At 49.9% G+C, this 21274-nt stretch overlaps 1 protein-coding gene across 5 annotated transcripts in view; it reads right to left on the bottom strand.

The window, feature by feature from the left end:
• Positions 1 to 17397: 17397 nt before the first annotated feature.
• LOC137382868 (protein PML-like) overlaps positions 17398 to 21274 on the bottom strand; it is a 100031-nt gene continuing 96154 nt past the window's right edge. For all 5 annotated transcript variants that reach the window (XM_068055408.1, XM_068055406.1, XM_068055405.1 and 2 more), the window contains one exon: positions 17398 to 20217. In XM_068055408.1, the coding sequence (XP_067911509.1) occupies positions 19412 to 20217 (806 nt within the window). In that variant the 3' untranslated portion in view covers positions 17398 to 19411. The remainder of the gene's footprint in view (positions 20218 to 21274) is intronic.

Genomic DNA, 21274 nt, shown 5'->3' with positions numbered 1-21274 from the left:
ATCTCCATTACGGTCAACACTGGGACTGCGTGATATAGGGATCTCCATTACGGTCAACACTGGGACTGCGGTGGGATCTCCATTACGGTCAACACTGGGACTGGGGTGGGATCTCCATTACAGTCAACACTGGGACTGCGGTGATAAAGGGATCTCCATTATGGTCAACACTGGGTCTGCGGTGATAAAGGGATCTCCATTACGGTCAACACTGGGACTGCGGTGGGTTCTCCATTACGGTCAACACTGGCACTGCAGTGATAAAGGGATCTCCATTACAGTCAACACTGGGACTGCGGTGGGATCTCCATTACGGCCAACACCGGATCCGCGGTGATAAAGGGATCTCCAGTACAGTCAACACTGGGACTGCGTGGGATCTGCATTAATGTCAACACTGGGACTGCGGTGATAAAGGGATCTCCATTACGGTCAACACTGGGACTGCGGTGATAAAGGGATTTCCATTACAGTCAACACTGGGACTGCGGTGGGATCTCCATTACGATCCACACCGGGACTGCGGTGATAAAGGGAGCTCCATTACAGGCAACACTGGGACTGCGGTGGGACCTCCATTACGGTCAACACTGGGACTGCGGTGGGATCTCCATTACAGTCAACACTGGGACTGCGGTGATCAAGGGATCTCCATTACGGTCAACACTGGGACTGCGGTGGGTTCTCCATTACGGTCAACACTGGGACTGTGTGATAAAGGGATCTCCATTATGGTCAACACTGGGACTGCGGTGATAAAGGGATCTCCATTACAGTCAACACTGGGACTGCGGTGGGATCTCCATTACGGTCAACACCGGGTCTGCGGTGATAAAGGGATCTCCATTATGGTCAACACTTGGACTGCAGTGGGATCTCCATTATGGTCAACACTGGGACTGCGGTGATAAAGGGAACTCCATTACGGTCAACACTGGGACTGCGGTGGGATCTCCATGACGGTCAACACTGGGACTGCGGTGGGATCTCCATTGCGTCAACACTGGGACTGCGGTGGGATTTCCATTACAGTCATCACTGGGACTGCGGTGATAAAGAGATCTCCATTGCGGTCAACACTGTGACTGCGGTGGGATCTCCAGAACGGTCAACACTGGGACTGCGTGATAAAGGAATCTCCATTACGGTGAACACTGGGACTGCGGTGATAAAGGCAACTCCATTACAGTCAACACTGGGACTGCGGTGGGATCTCCATTAGGGTCAACACTGGGATAGCGGTGATAATGGGATCTCGATTATGGTCAACATTGGGACTGTGGTGGGATCTCCATTACGGTCAACACTGGGACTGCAGTGTGATCTCCATTACAGTCAACACTGGGACTACGGTTATAAAGGGTTCTCCATTACGGTCAACACTGGGACTGCGGTCATAAAGCAATCTCCATTACGGTCAACACTGGGACTGCGGTGATAAAGGGATCTCCATTATGGTCAACATTGGGACTGTGGTGGGATCTCCATTACTGTCAACACTGGGACTGCAGTGTGATCTCCATTACAGTCAACACTGGGACTACGGTTATAAAGGGATCTCCATTACGGTCAACACTGGGACTGCGGTGGGATCACCATTACGGTCAACACTGGGACTGCATGATAAAGGGATCTCCATTACGGTCAACACTGGGACTGCGGTCGGATCTCCATTACAGTCAACACTGGGACTGCGGTGATAACGGGATCTCCATTAAGGTCAACACTTGGACTGCGGTGGGATCTCCATTACAGTCAAGACTGGGACTGTGGTGATAAAGCATCTCCATTACGGTTAACACTGGACTGCGGTGGGATCTCCATTACGGTCAACACCGGGACTGCGGTGACTAAGGGATCTCCATTACGGTCAACACTGGGACTGCGTTGGGATCTCCATTGCGTCAACACTGAGACTGCGGTAGGATGTCCATTACAGTCAAGACTGGGACTGCGGTGATAAAGCATCTCCATTACGGTTAACAGTGGACTGCGGTGGGATCTCCATTACGGTCAACACCGGGACTGCGGTGATAAAGGGATCTCCATTACGGTCAACACTGGGACTGCGGTGGGATCGCCATTATGGTTAACACTGGGACTGCGGTGGGATCTCCATTACGGTCAACATTGGGACTGCGTTGGGATCTCCATTGCGTCAACACTGAGACTGCGGTAGGATCTCCATTACAGTCAACACTTGGACTGCGGTGATAAAGGGATCTCCATTACGGTCAACACTGGGACTGCGGTGGGATCTCCATTACGGTCAACACTGGAACTGCGGTGGGATCTCCATTACGGTCAACACTGGCACTGCGGTGATAAAGGGTTCTCCATTGCGGTCAACACTGGGACTGCGGTTGGATCTCCGTTATGGTCAACAGTGGGACAGCGGTGGGATCTCCATTAAAGTCAACACTGGGACTGCGGTGATAAAGGGATCTCCATTACGGTCAACACTGGGACTGCGGTGCGATCATCATTACGGTCAACGCTGGGTCTGCATGATAAAGGCATCTCCATTACGGTCAACACTGGGACTGCGGTGGGATCTCCATTACGGTCAACACTGGGACTGCGGTGGGATCTCCATTATGGTCAACACTGGGACTGCGTGATAAAGGGATCTCCATTACGGTCAACACTGGGACTGCGGTGATAAAGGGATCTCCACTACGGTCAACACTGGGACTGCGTTGGGATCTCCATTATGGTCAACACTGGGACTGCGTGATAAAGGGATCTCCATTACAGTCAACACTGCGACTGCTGTGGGATCTCCATTACAGTCAACACTGGGACTGCGGTGATAAAGGGATCTCCATTACGGTCAATACTGGGACTGCGGTGATAAAGGGATCTCCATTATGGTCAACACTTGGACTGCAGTGTGATCTCCATTATGGTCAACACTGGGACTGCGGTGATAAAGGGAACTCCATTACGGTCAACACTGGGACAGCGGTGGGATCTCCATGACGGTCAACACTGGGACTGCGGTGGGATCTCCATTGCGTCAACACTGGGACTGCGGTGGGATTTCCATTACAGTCATCACTGGGACTGCGGTGATAAAGAGATCTCCATTGCGGTCAACACTGTGACTGCGGTGGGATCTCCAGAACGGTCAACACTGGGACTGCGTGATAAAGGAATCTCCATTACGGTGAACACTGGGACTGCGGTGATAAAGGCAACTCCATTACAGTCAACACTGGGACTGCGGTGGGATCTCCATTAGGGTCAACACTGGGATAGCGGTGATAATGGGATCTCGATTATGGTCAACATTGGGACTGTGGCGGGATCTCCATTACGGTCAACACTGGGACTGCAGTGTGATCTCCATTACAGTCAACACTGGGACTACGGTTATAAAGGGTTCTCCATTACGGTCAACACTGGGACTGCGGTCATAAAGCAATCTCCATTACGGTCAACACTGGGACTGCGGTGATAAAGGGATCTCCATTATGGTCAACATTGGGACTGTGGTGGGATCTCCATTACTGTCAACACTGGGACTGCAGTGTGATCTCCATTACAGTCAACACTGGGACTACGGTTATAAAGGGATCTCCATTACGGTCAACACTGGGACTGCGGTGGGATCACCATTACGGTCAACACTGGGACTGCATGATAAAGGGATCTCCATTACGGTCAACACTGGGACTGCGGTCGGATCTCCATTACAGTCAACACTGGGACTGCGGTGATAACGGGATCTCCATTAAGGTCAACACTTGGACTGCGGTGGGATCTCCATTACAGTCAAGACTGGGACTGTGGTGATAAAGCATCTCCATTACGGTTAACACTGGACTGCGGTGGGATCTCCATTACGGTCAACACCGGGACTGCGGTGACTAAGGGATCTCCATTACGGTCAACACTGGGACTGCGTTGGGATCTCCATTGCGTCAACACTGAGACTGCGGTAGGATCTCCATTACAGTCAAGACTGGGACTGCGGTGATAAAGCATCTCCATTACGGTTAACAGTGGACTGCGGTGGGATCTCCATTACGGTCAACACCGGGACTGCGGTGATAAAGGGATCTCCATTACGGTCAACACTGGGACTGCGGTGGGATCTCCATTATGGTTAACACTGGGACTGCGGTGGGATCTCCATTACGGTCAACATTGGGACTGCGTTGGGATCTCCATTGCGTCAACACTGAGACTGCGGTAGGATCTCCATTACAGTCAACACTTGGACTGCGGTGATAAAGGGATCTCCATTACGGTCAACACTGGGACTGCGGTGGGATCTCCATTACGGTCAACACTGGAACTGCGGTGGGATCTCCATTACGGTCAACACTGGCACTGCGGTGATAAAGGGTTCTCCATTGCGGTCAACACTGGGACTGCGGTTGGATCTCCATTATGGTCAACAGTGGGACAGCGGTGGGATCTCCATTAAAGTCAACACTGGGACTGCGGTGATAAAGGGATCTCCATTACGGTCAACACTGGGACTGCGGTGCGATCATCATTACGGTCAACGCTGGGTCTGCATGATAAAGGCATCTCCATTACGGTCAACACTGGGACTGCGGTGGGATCTCCATTACGGTCAACACTGGGACTGCGGTGGGATCTCCATTATGGTCAACACTGGGACTGCGTGATAAAGGGATCTCCATTACGGTCAACACTGGGACTGCGGTGATAAAGGGATCTCCATTACGGTCAACACTGGGACTGCGGTGATAAAGGGATCTCCATTACAGTCAACACTGGGACTGCAGTAGGATCTCCATTATGGTCAACAATGGGACTGTGTGATATAGGGATCTCCATTACGGTCAACACTGGGACTGCGGTGATAAAGGGATCTCCATTACGGTCAACACTGGGACTGCGTTGGGATCTCCATTATGGTCAACACTGGGACTGCGTGATAAAGGGATCTCCATTACAGTCAACACTGCGACTGCTGTGGGATCTCCATTACAGTCAACACTGGGACTGCGGTGATAAAGGGATCTCCATTACGGTCAATACTGGGACTGCGGTGATAAAGGGATCTCCATTATGGTCAACACTTGGACTGCAGTGGGATCTCCATTATGGTCAACACTGGGACTGCGGTGATAAAGGGAACTCCATTACGGTCAACACTGGGACTGCGGTGGGATCTCCATGACGGTCAACACTGGGACTGCGGTGGGATCTCCATTGCGTCAACACTGGGACTGCGGTGGGATTTCCATTACAGTCATCACTGGGACTGCGGTGATAAAGAGATCTCCATTGCGGTCAACACTGTGACTGCGGTGGGATCTCCAGAACGGTCAACACTGGGACTGCGTGATAAAGGAATCTCCATTACGGTGAACACTGGGACTGCGGTGATAAAGGCAACTCCATTACAGTCAACACTGGGACTGCGGTGGGATCTCCATTAGGGTCAACACTGGGATAGCGGTGATAATGGGATCTCGATTATGGTCAACATTGGGACTGTGGTGGGATCTCCATTACGGTCAACACTGGGACTGCAGTGTGATCTCCATTACAGTCAACACTGGGACTACGGTTATAAAGGGTTCTCCATTACGGTCAACACTGGGACTGCGGTCATAAAGCAATCTCCATTACGGTCAACACTGGGACTGCGGTGATAAAGGGATCTCCATTATGGTCAACATTGGGACTGTGGTGGGATCTCCATTACTGTCAACACTGGGACTGCAGTGTGATCTCCATTACAGTCAACACTGGGACTACGGTTATAAAGGGATCTCCATTACGGTCAACACTGGGACTGCGGTGGGATCACCATTACGGTCAACACTGGGACTGCAAGATAAAGGGATCTCCATTACGGTCAACACTGGGACTGCGGTCGGATCTCCATTACAGTCAACACTGGGACTGCGGTGATAACGGGATCTCCATTAAGGTCAACACTTGGACTGCGGTGGGATCTCCATTACAGTCAAGACTGGGACTGTGGTGATAAAGCATCTCCATTACGGTTAACACTGGACTGCGGTGGGATCTCCATTACGGTCAACACCGGGACTGCGGTGACTAAGGGATCTCCATTACGGTCAACACTGGGACTGCGTTGGGATCTCCATTGCGTCAACACTGAGACTGCGGTAGGATCTCCATTACAGTCAAGACTGGGACTGCGGTGATAAAGCATCTCCATTACGGTTAACAGTGGACTGCGGTGGGATCTCCATTACGGTCAACACCGGGACTGCGGTGATAAAGGGATCTCCATTACGGTTAACACTGGGACTGCGGTGGGATCTCCATTACGGTCAACATTGGGACTGCGTTGGGATCTCCATTGCGTCAACACTGAGACTGCGGTAGGATCTCCATTACAGTCAACACTTGGACTGCGGTGATAAAGGGATCTCCATTACGGTCAACACTGGGACTGCGGTGGGATCTCCATTACGGTCAACACTGGAACTGCGGTGGGATCTCCATTACGGTCAACACTGGCACTGCGGTGATAAAGGGTTCTCCATTGCGGTCAACACTGGGACTGCGGTTGGATCTCCGTTATGGTCAACAGTGGGACAGCGGTGGGATCTCCATTAAAGTCAACACTGGGACTGCGGTGATAAAGGGATCTCCATTACGGTCAACACTGGGACTGCGGTGCGATCATCATTACGGTCAACGCTGGGTCTGCATGATAAAGTCATCTCCATTACGGTCAACACTGGGACTGCGGTGGGATCTCCATTACGGTCAACACTGGGACTGCGGTGGGATCTCCATTATGGTCAACACTGGGACTGCGTGATAAAGGGATCTCCATTACGGTCAACACTGGGACTGCGGTGATAAAGGGATCTCCATTACGGTCAACACTGGGACTGCGGTGATAAAGGGATCTCCATTACAGTCAACACTGGGACTGCAGTAGGATCTCCATTATGGTCAACAATGGGACTGTGTGATATAGGGATCTCCATTACGGTCAACACTGGGACTGCGGTGATAAAGGGATCTCCATTACGGTCAACACTGGGACTGCGTTGGGATCTCCATTATGGTCAACACTGGGACTGCGTGATAAAGGGATCTCCATTACAGTCAACACTGCGACTGCGGTGGGATCTCCATTACAGTCAACACTGGGACTGCGGTGATAAAGGGATCTCCATTACGGTCAACACTGAGACTGCGGTGATGAAGGGATCTCCATTACAGTCAACACTGGGACTGCGGTGATAAAGGGATCTCCATTACGGTCAACACTGGGACTGCGGTGATAAACGAATCTCCATTACGGTCAACACTGGGATTGCAGTGGGATCCCCATTACGGTCAACACTGGGACTGCTGTGGGATCTCCATTACGGTCAACACTGGGACTGCGGTGATAAAGAGATCTCCATTGCGGTCAACACTGTGACTGCGGTGGGATCTCCAGAACGGTCAACACTGGGACTGCGTGATGAAGGAATCTCCATTACGGTGAACACTGGGACTGCGGTGATAAAGGCATCTCCATTACAGTCAACACTGGGACTGCGGTGGGATCTCCATTAGGGTCAACACTGGGATAGCGGTGATAATGGGATCTCCATTACGGTCAACACTGGGACTGCGGTGGGATCTCCATTACGGACAATACTAGGACTGCGGTGGGATCTCCATTACGGTCAACACTGGGACTGCATGATAAAGGGTTTTCCATTACCATCAACACTGGGTCTGCCGTGGGATCTCCATTACGGTCAACACTGGGACTGCGGTGATAAACGGATCTCCATTATGGTCAATACAGGGACTGCGGAGGGATCTCCATTAAGGTCAGCACTGGGACTGTGGTGATAACGGGATCTCCATTATGGTCAATACTACGACTGCGGTGGGATCTCCATTACAGTCAACACTGGGACTGCGGTGATAAAGGGATCTCCATTACGGTCAACACTAGGACTGCAGTGGGATCTCCATTATGGTCAACACTGGGACTGCATGATAAAGGGATCTCCATTACAGTCAACACTGGGACTGCGGTGATAAAGGGATCTCCATTACGGTCAACACGGGGACTGCGGTGGGATCTCCGTTACGGTGAACACTGGGACTGCAGTGGGATCTCCATTACGGTCAACATTGGGACTGGCAGATAAAGGGATCTCCATTACGGTCAACATTGGGACTGCGGTGCGATCTCCATTACAGTCAACACTGGGACTGCCTGATAAAGGGATCTCCATTACAGTCAACACTGTGACTGCGGTGGAATCTCCATTACGGTCAACACTGGGACTGCGATGATAAAGGGATCTCCATTACGGTGAACACTTGGACTGCGGTGGGATCTCCATTGCGTCAACACTGGGACTGCGGTGATCAAGGGATCTCCATTACAGTCAACACTGGTTTGCGGTGATAAAGGGATCTCCATTACGGTCAACACTGGGACTGTGGTGATAAAGGGATCTCCATTACGGTCAACGCTGGGACTGCGGTGGGATGTCCATTACGGTCAACACTGGAACTGCGGTGGGATCTCCAATACGGTCAACACAGGCATTGCGGTGACAAAGGTATCTCCATTACGGTCAACACTGGGACTGCGGTGGGATCTCCATTACGGTCAACACTGGGACTGGGGTGGGATCTCCATTACAGTCAACACTGGGACTGCGGTGATAAAGGGATCTCCATTATGGTCAACACTGGGTCTGCGGTGATAAAGGGATCTCCATTACGGTCAACACTGGGACTGCGGTGGGTTCTCCATTACGGTCAACACTGGGACTGCGTGATAAAGGGATCTCCATTAAGGTCAACACTGGCACTGCAGTGATAAAGGGATCTCCATTACAGTCAACACTGGGACTGCGGTGGGATCTCCATTACGGCCAACACCGGGTCCGCGGTGATAAAGGGATCTCCAGTACAGTCAACACTGGGACTGCGTGGGATCTGCATTAATGTCAACACTGGGACTGCGGTGATAAAGCGATCTCCCTTACGGTCAACACTGGGACTGCGGTGATAAAGGGATTTCCATTACAGTCAACACTGGGACTGCGGTGGGATCTCCATTACGATCCACACCGGGACTGCGGTGATAAAGGGAGCTCCATTACAGGCAACACTGGGACTGCGGTGGGACCTCCATTACGGTCAACACTGGGACTGCGGTGGGATCTCCATTACAGTCAACACTGGGACTGCGGTGATCAAGGGATCTCCATTACGGTCAACACTGGGACTGCGGTGGGTTCTCCATTACGGTCAACACTGGGACTGTGTGATAAAGGGATCTCCATTATGGTCAACACTGGGACTGCGGTGATAAAGGGATCTCCATTACAGTCAACACTGGGACTGCGGTGGGATCTCCATTACGGTCAACACCGGGTCTGCGGTGATAAAGGGATCTCCATTACAGTCAACACTGGGACTGCGGTGGGATCTCCAGTACGGTCAACACTGGGACTGTGGTGATAAAGGGATCTCCATTACGGTCAACACTGGGACTGCGGTGATAAAGGGATCTGTATTACAGTCAACACTGGGACTGCGGTGGGATCTCCATTACAGTCAACACTGGGACTGTGGTGATCAAGGGATCTCCATTACGGTCAACACTGGGACTGTGGTGATAAAGGGATCTCCATTATGGTCAACACTGGGACTGCGGTGGGATCTCCATTACAGTCAACACTGGGACTGCGGTGAACAAGGGATCTCCATTACGGTCAACACTGGGACTGCGGTGGGTTCTTCATTATGGTCAACACTGGGACTGTGTGATAAAGGGATCTCCATTACGGTCAACACTGGGACTGCGGTGATAAAGGGATCTCCATTACAGTCAACACTGGGACTGCGGTGGGATCTGCATTACGGTCAACACCGGGTCTGCGGTGATAAAGGGATCTCCATTACAGTCAACACTGGGACTGCGGTAGGATCTCCAGTACGGTCAACACTGGGACTGTGGTGATAAAGGGATCTCCATTACGGTCAACACTGGGACTGCGGTGGGATCTCCATTACGGACAATACTAGGACTGCGGTGGGATCTCCATTACGGTCAACACTGGGACTGCATGATAAAGGGTTTTCCATTACCATCAACACTGGGTCTGCCGTGAGATCTCCATTACGGTCAACACTGGGACTGCGGTGATAAACGGATCTCCATTATGGTCAATACAGGGACTGCGGAGGGATCTCCATTAAGGTCAGCACTGGGACTGTGGTGATAACGGGATCTCCATTATGGTCAATACTACGACTGCGGTGGGATCTCCATTACAGTCAACACTGGGACTGCGGTGATAAAGGGATCTCCATTACGGTCAACACTAGGACTGCAGTGGGATCTCCATTATGGTCAACACTGGGACTGCATGATAAAGGGATCTCCATTACAGTCAACACTGGGACTGCGGTGATAAAGGGATCTCCATTACGGTCAACACGGGGACTGCGGTGGGATCTCCGTTACGGTGAACACTGGGACTGCAGTGGGATCTCCATTACGGTCAACATTGGGACTGGCAGATAAAGGGATCTCCATTACGGTCAACACTGGGACTGCGGTGCGATCTCCATTACAGTCAACACTGGGACTGCCTGATAAAGGGATCTCCATTACAGTCAACACTGTGACTGCGGTGGAATCTCCATTACGGTCAACACTGGGACTGCGATGATAAAGGGATCTCCATTACGGTGAACACTTGGACTGCGGTGGGATCTCCATTGCGTCAACACTGGGACTGCGGTGATCAAGGGATCTCCATTACAGTCAACACTGGTTTGCGGTGATAAAGGGATCTCCATTACGGTCAACACTGGGACTGTGGTGATAAAGGGATCTCCATTACGGTCAACGCTGGGACTGCGGTGGGATCTCCATTACGGTCAACACTGGAACTGCGGTGGGATCTCCAATACGGTCAACACAGGCATTGCGGTGACAAAGGTATCTCCATTACGGTCAACACTGGGACTGCGGTGGGATCTCCATTACGGTCAACACTGGGACTGCGTGATATAGGGATCTCCATTACGGTCAACACTGGGACTGCGGTGGGATCTCCATTACGGTCAACACTGGGACTGGGGTGGGATCTCCATTACAGTCAACACTGGGACTGCGGTGATAAAGGGATCTCCATTATGGTCAACACTGGGTCTGCGGTGATAAAGGGATCTCCATTACGGTCAACACTGGGACTGCGGTGGGTTCTCCATTACGGTCAACACTGGGACTGCGTGATAAAGGGATCTCCATTACGGTCAACACTGGCACTGCAGTGATAAAGGGATCTCCATTACAGTCAACACTGGGACTGCGGTGGGATCTCCATTACGGCCAACACCGGGTCCGCGGTGATAAAGGGATCTCCAGTACAGTCAACACTGGGACTGCGTGGGATCTGCATTAATGTCAACACTGGGACTGCGGTGATAAAGCGATCTCCCTTACGGTCAACACTGGGACTGCGGTGATAAAGGGATTTCCATTACAGTCAACACTGGGACTGCGGTGGGATCTCCATTACGATCCACACCGGGACTGCGGTGATAAAGGGAGCTCCATTACAGGCAACACTGGGACTGCGGTGGGACCTCCATTACGGTCAACACTGGGACTGCGGTGGGATCTCCATTACAGTCAACACTGGGACTGCGGTGATCAAGGGATCTCCATTACGGTCAACACTGGGACTGCGGTGGGTTCTCCATTACGGTCAACACTGGGACTGTGTGATAAAGGGATCTCCATTATGGTCAACACTGGGACTGCGGTGATAAAGGGATCTCCATTACAGTCAACACTGGGACTGCGGTGGGATCTCCATTACGGTCAGCACCGGGTCTGCGGTGATAAAGGGATCTCCATTACAGTCAACACTGGGACTGCGGTGGGATCTCCAGTACGGTCAACACTGGGACTGTGGTGATAAAGGGATCTCCATTACGGTCAACACTGGGACTGCGGTGATAAAGGGATCTCTATTACAGTCAACACTGGGACTGCGGTGGGATCTCCATTACAGTCAACACTGGGACTGTGGTGATCAAGGGATCTCCATTACGGTCAACACTGGGACTGTGGTGATAAAGGGATCTCCATTATGGTCAACACTGGGACTGCGGTGGGATCTCCATTACAGTCAACACTGGGACTGCGGTGAACAAGGGATCTCCATTACGGTCAACACTGGGACTGCGGTGGGTTCTTCATTACGGTCAACACTGGGACTGCGGTGATAAAGGGATCTCCATTACGGTCAACACTGGGACTGCGGTGGGATCTCCATTACGGTCAACACCGGGTCTGCGGTGATAAAGGGATCTCCATTACAGTCAACACTGGGACTGCGGTAGGATCTCCAGTACGGTCAACACTGGGACTGTGGTGATAAAGGGATCTCCATTACGGTCAACACTGGGACTGCGGTGATAAAGGGATCTCCATTACAGTCAACACTGGGACTGCGGTGGGATCTCCATTACAGTCAACACTGGGACTGCGGTGATCAAGGGATCTCCATTACGGTCAACACTGGGACTGTGGTGATAAAGGGATCTCCATTACGGTCAACACTGGGACTGTGGTGGGTTCTCCATTACGGTCAACACTGGGACTGTGGTGATATAGGGATCTCCATTACGGTCAACACTGGGACTGCGGTGATAAAGGGATCTCCATTACGGTCAACACTGGGACTGCGGTGATAAAGGGATCTCCATTACAGTCAACACTGGGACTGTGGTGGGATCTCCATTACGATCCACACCGGGACTGCGGTGATAAAGGGAGCTCCATTACAGTCAACACTGGGACTGCGGTGGGATATCCATTACGGTCAACACTGGGACTGCAGTGGGATTTCCATTACAGTCAACATTGGGACTTCGGTGATAAAGGGATCTCCATTACGGTCAACACTGGGACTGCGGTGCGTTCTCCATTACGGTCAACACTGGGACTGCGGTGGGTTCTTCATTACGGTCAACACTGGGACTGTGTGATAAAGGGATCTCCATTACGGTCAACACTGGGACTGCGGTGATAAAGGGATCTCCATTGCAGTCAACACTGGGACTGTGGTGGGATCTCCATTACGGTCAACACCGGGTCTGCGGTGATAAAGGGATCTCCATTACAGTCAACACTGGGACTGCGGTGGGATCTCCAGTACGGTCAACACTGGGACTGTGGTGATAAAGGGATCTCCATTACGGTCAACACTGGGACTGCGGTGATAAAGGGATCTCCATTACAGTCAACACTGGGACTGCGGTGGGATCTCCATTACAGTCAACACTGGGACTGCGGTGATCAAGGGATCTCCATTACGGTCAACACTGGGACTGTGGTGATAAAGGGATCTCTATTACGGTCAACACTGGGACTGTGGTGGGTTCTCCATTACGGTCAACACTGGGACTGTGGTGATATAGGGATCTCCATTACGGTCAACACTGGGACTGCGGTGATAAAGGGATCTCCATTACGGTCAACACTGGGACTGCGGTGATAAAGGGATCTCCATTACAGTCAACACTGGGACTGTGGTGGGATCTCCATTACGATCCACACCGGGACTGCGGTGATAAAGGGAGCTCCATTACAGTCAACACTGGGACTGCGGTGGGATATCCATTACGGTCAACACTGGGACTGCGGTGGGATCTCCATTACAGTCAACACTGGGACTTCGGTGATAAAGGGATCTCCATTACGGTCAACACTGGGACTGCGGTGCGTTCTCCATTACGGTCAACACTGGGACTGCGGTGGGATCTCCATTACGGTCAAGACTGGGACTGCGGTGATAAAGGGATCTCCATTACGGTCAACACTGGGACTGTGGTGATAAAGGGATCTCCATTATGGTCAACACTGGGACTGCGGTGGGATCTCCATTACGGTCAACACTGGGACTGCGGTGGGATCTCCATTATGCTCAACACTGGGACGGCGGAGGGATCTCCATTACAGTCAACGCTAGGACTGTGGTGGAATCTCCATTACGGTCAACACTGGGACTGTGGTGGGATCTCCATTATGGTCAACACTGGGACTGCGGTGGGATCTCCAATACGGTCAAACTGAGACTGCGGTGGGATCTCCATTATAGTCAACACTGGGACGCGGTGGGATCGGGATCTGAGGAAAGTGATGGTTCAGCTGGGGAGTGCAGCCAGCGCCAAGTCCTTGGTACCACCGCTGGCTCAGCTGCACAGGGGGGCTCAAAGAAGACTGGAAGAGCAATAGTGATAGATTCGATAGGGGAATAGCTAGGTGTTTCTACAGCACAGGATGGTTTGTTGCCCCCCTGGTGCCAGGGTCAATGATGTCACCCTGAGGGGGGGAGGGTGAACAGCCAGCGGTCATGGTCCACATTGGCACCAAAAACATAGGTATAAAGAAGGTTGTGGTCCTGTGGTCAGAATTTAGGGAGTTATGTAAGAAATTAGCAAGCAGGACCTCAAAGGTAATAGTCTCTGGATAACTAAAGATATCATGTGGAAGTGAGTATAGAAATAGGAGGATAGAGCAGATGAATGCGTGACTGGAAAGATGGTGCAAGAGGGAGAGCTTTAGATTCCTGGGACATTGGGACCAGTTCTGGGGAAGATGGGATCTGTACAGGCCAGACAGGTTGCACCTGAACAGAGCTGGGACAAATTTCCTTGCGGGGCTATTTGCTAGTGCTGTTGGAGAGGTTTTACATTAATTTGGCAAGGGTGTGGGAACCAAGAGATAATGCAAGAGAGGAACAGCAAGGTGCACAGAGAATTGGCAGCGATTGCACTAGATTAGGAAATAGTAAAGTATTAGGTTGTGTCAGAGTAAGAGGGAAATTAGAGTCTAAATTAGGGTCAGCATGCATGTACGTGAATGTGCGGAGAGTGGTAAATAAGGTTAGTGAATTGTAGGCACTTGGAAGTATGATGTTGTGGCGATAATAGAGACCTGACACAAAAAAGGGCAAGACTGGGTACTAAATATTCCTGGATATAAGGTGTATAGGAAAGATAGGGAAGGAAGGAAAGGGGGAGGGGTGTGTTATGAAAACCTTACTTGCCAAATGGGAAAATGTATTTAATCGATTGGAGCTTTGGCTGAGACTTTTACTGGAAATTGTTACGAATAACTTTTTTTTAAAAAGCTAGCAGCCAAGATGGCCACGGCAATTTGCACATGAATCATCAACAGAGCAGACTGGAGACAGACATGATCGACTCAACCTAGCCAGAACAATGGGGTGCTCTCTGATTCAATTACCTTAGATGGCCTTATCAACATTGTGGTCATCAAGAGCAATCCACACCTATTGACTTTGAAAGAGCCAACATCCCATCAAGTGTGACTTGTCATGTGACTGCTGGTGCAGCTCTGGGGAGATTGTGAGTTTTTGTGAGTCAGAAGGTAACTGTAAGCCATCAAGGGAGCAGCACTCTCTCTCTCTCTTTCTCTCCAGTACAGATCCAGAGATGGCCCAGCTGCAGCTGGTGAAACCAAGTCTACAAACCACCCCAACCAACAACTAGGATACAAGGGTCAAAACCCCCTCTTCTGCCTTTCAGAGCCTGAGAAGCAAGCCCGAACCATGCAAGTGGCCTAACAAGGACTTCAGGACTCTGGGACTGCTGAACTGTATTTAAATTCCATTTATTTCAGACTGTACTCCAACCACCCAACTCTGTTTACCCTCTGTAATCTATTTGAGTGTCTGTGTGTGTGTGTGTGAGACTCTCGTGTGATTGTGAGCGTGGATGCGTAACGTATTTTAGTAATATTAAGCGGTTTAGAGTGTTAAAGATAATAAACTTACATCTCTCTTGTTTAAACTCAAGAAAACCTGTCTGATTGGTTCATTGGCAATTATATTAGAGGAACAGGAACAAACGCTCACAGAGGTGGTAAATTCAATCATTGTTAAAAAAAGGATAAATCCTGTTGCAGTCAAACCAGAGAAGGGGCGAAAGGGTGACCTGAGACCCCCTCCTCACCTGGTCGTAACTGGTGGAAGTTTTGATTAAGGAGAACATTGCAGTGCTGAAGAGAGAGGATGTCCCAGAGAGGTCAAATTCAGAATCTATTTGGCTGGAGCTGAGGAATAAATAAGGTGCTTGGTGTAGTCTATAGACCACCAACTAGAAGGAAAGATATCAAGGACCAAAGTTGCAAGGAAATCACAGAAAGGTACAAGAATTATACAGTGGTCATAATGGGGGACATTAATTATCCAAATATAGCCTGGAGTAGTAGGAATGTAAAGGGTACAGTGGGGCAAGAGTTCCTAGATTGTGTACAGGAAAATTTTTGATATCAGTATGTTGCCAGTCCAATGAGAAATGAGGCACTGCTAGACCTGGTTCCTGAGAATGAGGTGGGTCAAGGGAATCAAGTGTCAGTAGGGGAACATTTAGGAGATGGTGATCATTGTATCATAAGGTTTAGGTTGGCTATGGAAAAGGACAAGGAACAATCCAGAGTAAGAATAATTAACTGGGGGAAAGCCCACTTCAATGGGGTAAGAATGGATCTGCGCCAGATAAATTGTAATCAAAGGTTGGCAGCCAAAACGGTAACTGAACAATGGGTTGCCTTTAAAGAAGAGACAGTTCAGGCACAGTCAAGGTACATTCCATGAAGGGGAAAGGTAGGGCAAACAAATCCAGAGCTCCCTGGATGACAAAAGAGATAGAGATTAAGAGGAAGAAGAAGTGTACTTATGACAGATGTCAGGTGGATAATAAAACTGAGAACCAGGCTGAATATAGATTTAGAGGGGAAGTGAAAAAGAGTATGAAAAGAGACTGGCAGCTAATAGAAAGGGGAATCCAAACGTCTTCTATGTAAGTAGTAAAAGAGCGGCAAAAGGAGGACTGGGGCCGATTAGGGACCAAAAAGGGAATTATGCATGGAGGCAGGGGGCATGGCTGAGATATTAAATGAATACTTTGCATCTGTCTTTATTAAGGAAGAAGATGCTGCACAGGTCATGGCCAAAGAGGATCTGACATTTGAAGGGTTTAAAATTGATAAGGAGGTATTGGATAGGCTGGGAGTGCAGTGAGAAAGGAATCTCAATTACAATCAACACGGGAAGTGCAGTTTTCCATTTCCTATTATTCTGAGGACCTTGAGTTTTAGGCTTTGAAACTTTCCACTCCTCATGTTCAGGAAATGTCATTAATACATGTTTCCAAAGTGACGAATGACTGAATGTTTCTGGCTAATTTAATATAAAAACAACAGAGAATGGCAGAATATTTAGTCACAATATAAGCAACCCTGACATTTAACCAGCACTATACCTTTCAGTAAGAACAGCCTGAGAGATAGCAGTTAAAGTTCCCCAAAGACCCAAATGATCAATGGAACAAGTATTAAAACAACCTTCATAAAATTTACTAAAAACTGTTTATTTCAAAAATGTTAAAGAATACTTTCGCATATTTCATATTTTGAAATTTGTCTCTATTGTCCGACACAAAGCCATGAAATCGATTGCATTTCTTTTCAGAATTTTTAACTTTCCGCAGACAATGATGACTGTAATGGCATGGCATGTCTGGGCAGGCAGGGGACAAGCAGCCAGTTTGTGGGAGAGGTAGATACCTGGGATTAATCTGAGTGAGTGGTCTGACTGGTACCATGGGAGATGTGTCCGAATAGCCTTGACTGTCATGTGGGTCTCCACCAATTCCAGGGGTTTCTTCTTTTTATTTTAAGGAGCGCACACCATGTCCACCCATATGGACATCGAGACCCTACACCAGGAGGTCCTGTTTCTGAGGGTCAGTCAGGCTCATGTGTATCCCTGGATGACGGAATGCCCAGTGAGGTGATGTGGGTCCCACAGTGGCGACCAGGCCAGGCAATCAGCCTGGACTCCTGGTGGACAGGATTTCATTTTAATTTTTTTGTACATCAGCCTGCCTTTACCAAGTGGGCCAAGCAGAATGTTGCCTGGCAACTCTCCGCACCTGTCCCCAGTCCAATGATCCCTCTACATTGTGCGGCCATGCAGCAACCCGAAAGTTCCCATGCAGGTGCCGCACAAGTTGGGCCCTTTAAGTTACCGTGCGTAGGTGGCTGTGCAAAAAAATTTAAAGGGGTTCCTTTAAATGAGGTTCCTCTCATTGATAGCTTCCTGATTGACCTTCTGAAACACTTTGTGCAATTGTAAAAGGGAGTGGCTCTAACTGATGAGGTGAGAAGGAAGGGTTGGGGTGGGGGGGGGGTCTGTCAGCTTTGGGTGGGTGGGGGTGTGTTGGAGAGATCTGGGCCTCTCTCAGATATTGGTCCCACACCTTCCTTATTCTGCTGTAGTGCTTCTTTGGGGGTCTGGGGTTGGGGGGAATTAAAGGTCTGCAAAGGAAACCCGACCCAAGCCTGAATGCCGGACCCGGAAGTCCGACCCAATCCGAACCCAACACATGTTATTGGGACTAGTCAGGGTCGGGTCGGCTAGCAGGCCTTTACGTCAGTACATGGGTAAGGGCCTGCTACCCGACCCGATGGGACCCGAATTCGTGTCGGGTTCGGGTCAGACTTCCGGGTCCGGCATTCGGCTCAGGTTGAGTTTCCTTTGTAGACCTTTAGGGAGAATGGTCAGGGGGGCAGGTGTCTCGATGTGCCCCAGGACGCCCTGTGGATATACTGCTCAGTCTGACGGTTCACTAATGGAAGATCCATCGCCTGGCTCGTCATGTTGCAAGCTGCATGCGCTGGTGGCTTTCACCACCCAAACAGAAGCCAACCTGGCTCAAGAACATCCTTCCCTACAATACCCACAGCTTAGCCTCCTGCTGGCAGCAAAGTTGAAAATCACATGTTGGCACCAGACTGTGCACTCCTCCACTCCCCGCATCCAGATGTACTACGTCTTGCTGGCATGCAGCTGCTGACCAGTTCCCTCCCCCAGTGCCAATTCTTCACGTCTGAATGCCGGTGAGCTATTTTAACACTGGAGGCACCAAAGTTCAGCACAATTGTGTTCTCGCCCAATCTCTGTACACCATGAACTTTCCAGGGGGATTCACAAGATAGTGAACAAGAGCAGGAACACTGGCTGATGCTCTCCTCCCTGCCTCGCCCAGGAATAGATATCAGTTAACTCAGCACAAATGGGTATGTGAGCCTGAAACTTTCTGGCCTTACACCAGGTCCACTGGGTGAGTGATCCAAGAATAGAGAGAGAATATCAGCTGTGCTACCGCATGTCACACCATCTAATGGTCTCAATCTATTACTCTAGTATTGAATACTGCACTGTTGTGTCCGACACTATAGAATAAAATTCAGCAGACAATTTATAACAGGAGCTTCCTCCATCCAACAATCAGATAATCGAGTGGTTCTATGACCTTCCGCAGGGATTACACTTGCCGCAGCTGCCAGTTAACCATTGCTCTATTTATTCTCTACCTTCACGCTCTGCCTCATATTCCTGCACTTCACTTTCTGAAGCTCTAAGTACAACCGGATTTTATTAATGACAAGCTGGGGGTTTGTGAGTTCCAGGTTGCCACTAGCTCTGACCAGTTCTCTCAGGCCAGACTGAGGGTCGTTATAGTGGACCAGCTGAAGGATATTCAGGCTGATCTCCTGAAAAGCAAGTTTATCCGCAACCAGACGGGATATCACTTCCTGATCAAAGAGAGGCTGCAGGGTTACTCGGCATTCGAGCTGGGAGAGGGAAAACTGACTCCTCCATGTCTGCGCCCGAATAGGGTTTAGAACAGAGTATAACTCCTGCAAGGCCTTCACATTGTTCAGAGTCCCATCCGTAGCAAATAATTCCCCAACACAGGCCGCTACTAAATTCTTCAGCTTATAGTTCTTGACTTTTGACCTAGGAACAATATCCCTGGCCAGCCATATTGTATCCAGGAATCCAGTTACACATCTGGCAAACTGATCTTTCATGAAGAGGTCTCCCCACACCTTGTAAATAATTTGACAGTCACGGACCCAGATGTTGTGGCCTGCTAACAGAGGCCTGTCCAGAGACTGCAGAAACTGAAGGAAAGCTGTCATGGCTTCCTGGAGACTGCAGGTGAGTTGAGGTTCTCCTCTCAGGTACAAGATTCCACCCATGATCTGTATTCCAGTAATGGTCACAGCACCTGGCGACATGGGATTGCTGGGCAGGATGTACTTATTGAAGATCTTCTCACCACTCACTGCCGACAGCTGCACAATGTCAGTGCTTCCTTCTAAAAATAAAAAATAATATACTTAGCGTTAGCGACACTGTTAACACAACGACAAGAATTTGGCTGTACAGAAGGCTTTACTGTATATCTTGTGCTGTACCGGCCCTGGGAGTGTTGATGGGACATTGTAGATGGAGCTTTACTCTGTACCTAACCCAGGCTGTACCTGTCCTGGGAGTGTTTGATGGGATCCTGTAGAAAAGGGATGTCCAACCTTTTTGGGAGGAGGGTCTCATTACAATATTTGCTCAGCCTGGGGGGGGCCGGTGAGAAAATTTCGAAAGACAAAGGCATGAAAAATTTAATTTACTTACAAAAACAACTGCAAATGTACATTTTTGTGAAGAGGCTTTCAGTGAGAAGACTAATTTATTGACTTACTTTCTCGTCACTATATTGAAAACTAATTTAGTGACACACTGGCATTATTTTTGCTTTAATAAGTAGTCAATCTCTGTCCGCTCACTTGATGTAGCGATGCAGAGTATTCTGGATAGATGTCCATCCGTCAGGAGTGATCTTGATCTCTCTCTCTGCCTCTCTCCCTGTGTTCCCCCCTCTCTGTGTTGCTCCCCGCCGCTCTGTGTCATCCTCGCTCTGTGTTCCCCCACTATCTGTTCCCACCTCTCTCTATATCTCTCTCTCTCTCTCCCTGACAACTGCACTGAGCAGGAGTGCTCAGCACAGCAGCTTTGTGATTGGTCAGTTTGTTTAAAAACATCGTGCTGAGTTTCACAGCTGACAGCTGCTGAAGCAGACAGATTTGGGATTTCCTTGGGCTTTTAAAAAATGTCGGAAAGCCCCGAATCTGTCAAAGTTGGGAAGCGGGTTCCTGCTTCAGCAGCTGTCAGCTGTGAAACTGACAGCGCGATGTTTTTTAAAAAGGCCGCTCTGCAAGAAGAAGACAATGGGAAATTTCCCATTTCGAGTCTTAGAGCCCTGCGAGGATGAGGAACGGCCCCGGGTACAGTTTACACCCATGAGCCAGATGGAAACCTCTGTCGGGCCGGATCCTGGCCTGCATGCCGTATGTTGGGTAACCCTACCGTAGAAGTTG

Source organism: Heterodontus francisci, chromosome 23 (assembly GCF_036365525.1).
Source record: "Heterodontus francisci isolate sHetFra1 chromosome 23, sHetFra1.hap1, whole genome shotgun sequence".
In the NCBI taxonomy this organism is placed as follows: Eukaryota; Metazoa; Chordata; class Chondrichthyes; order Heterodontiformes; family Heterodontidae; genus Heterodontus; species Heterodontus francisci.
The sequence above is the reverse complement of the archived record's forward strand: the minus strand, read 5'-3'. Positions and strand labels throughout refer to the sequence as shown.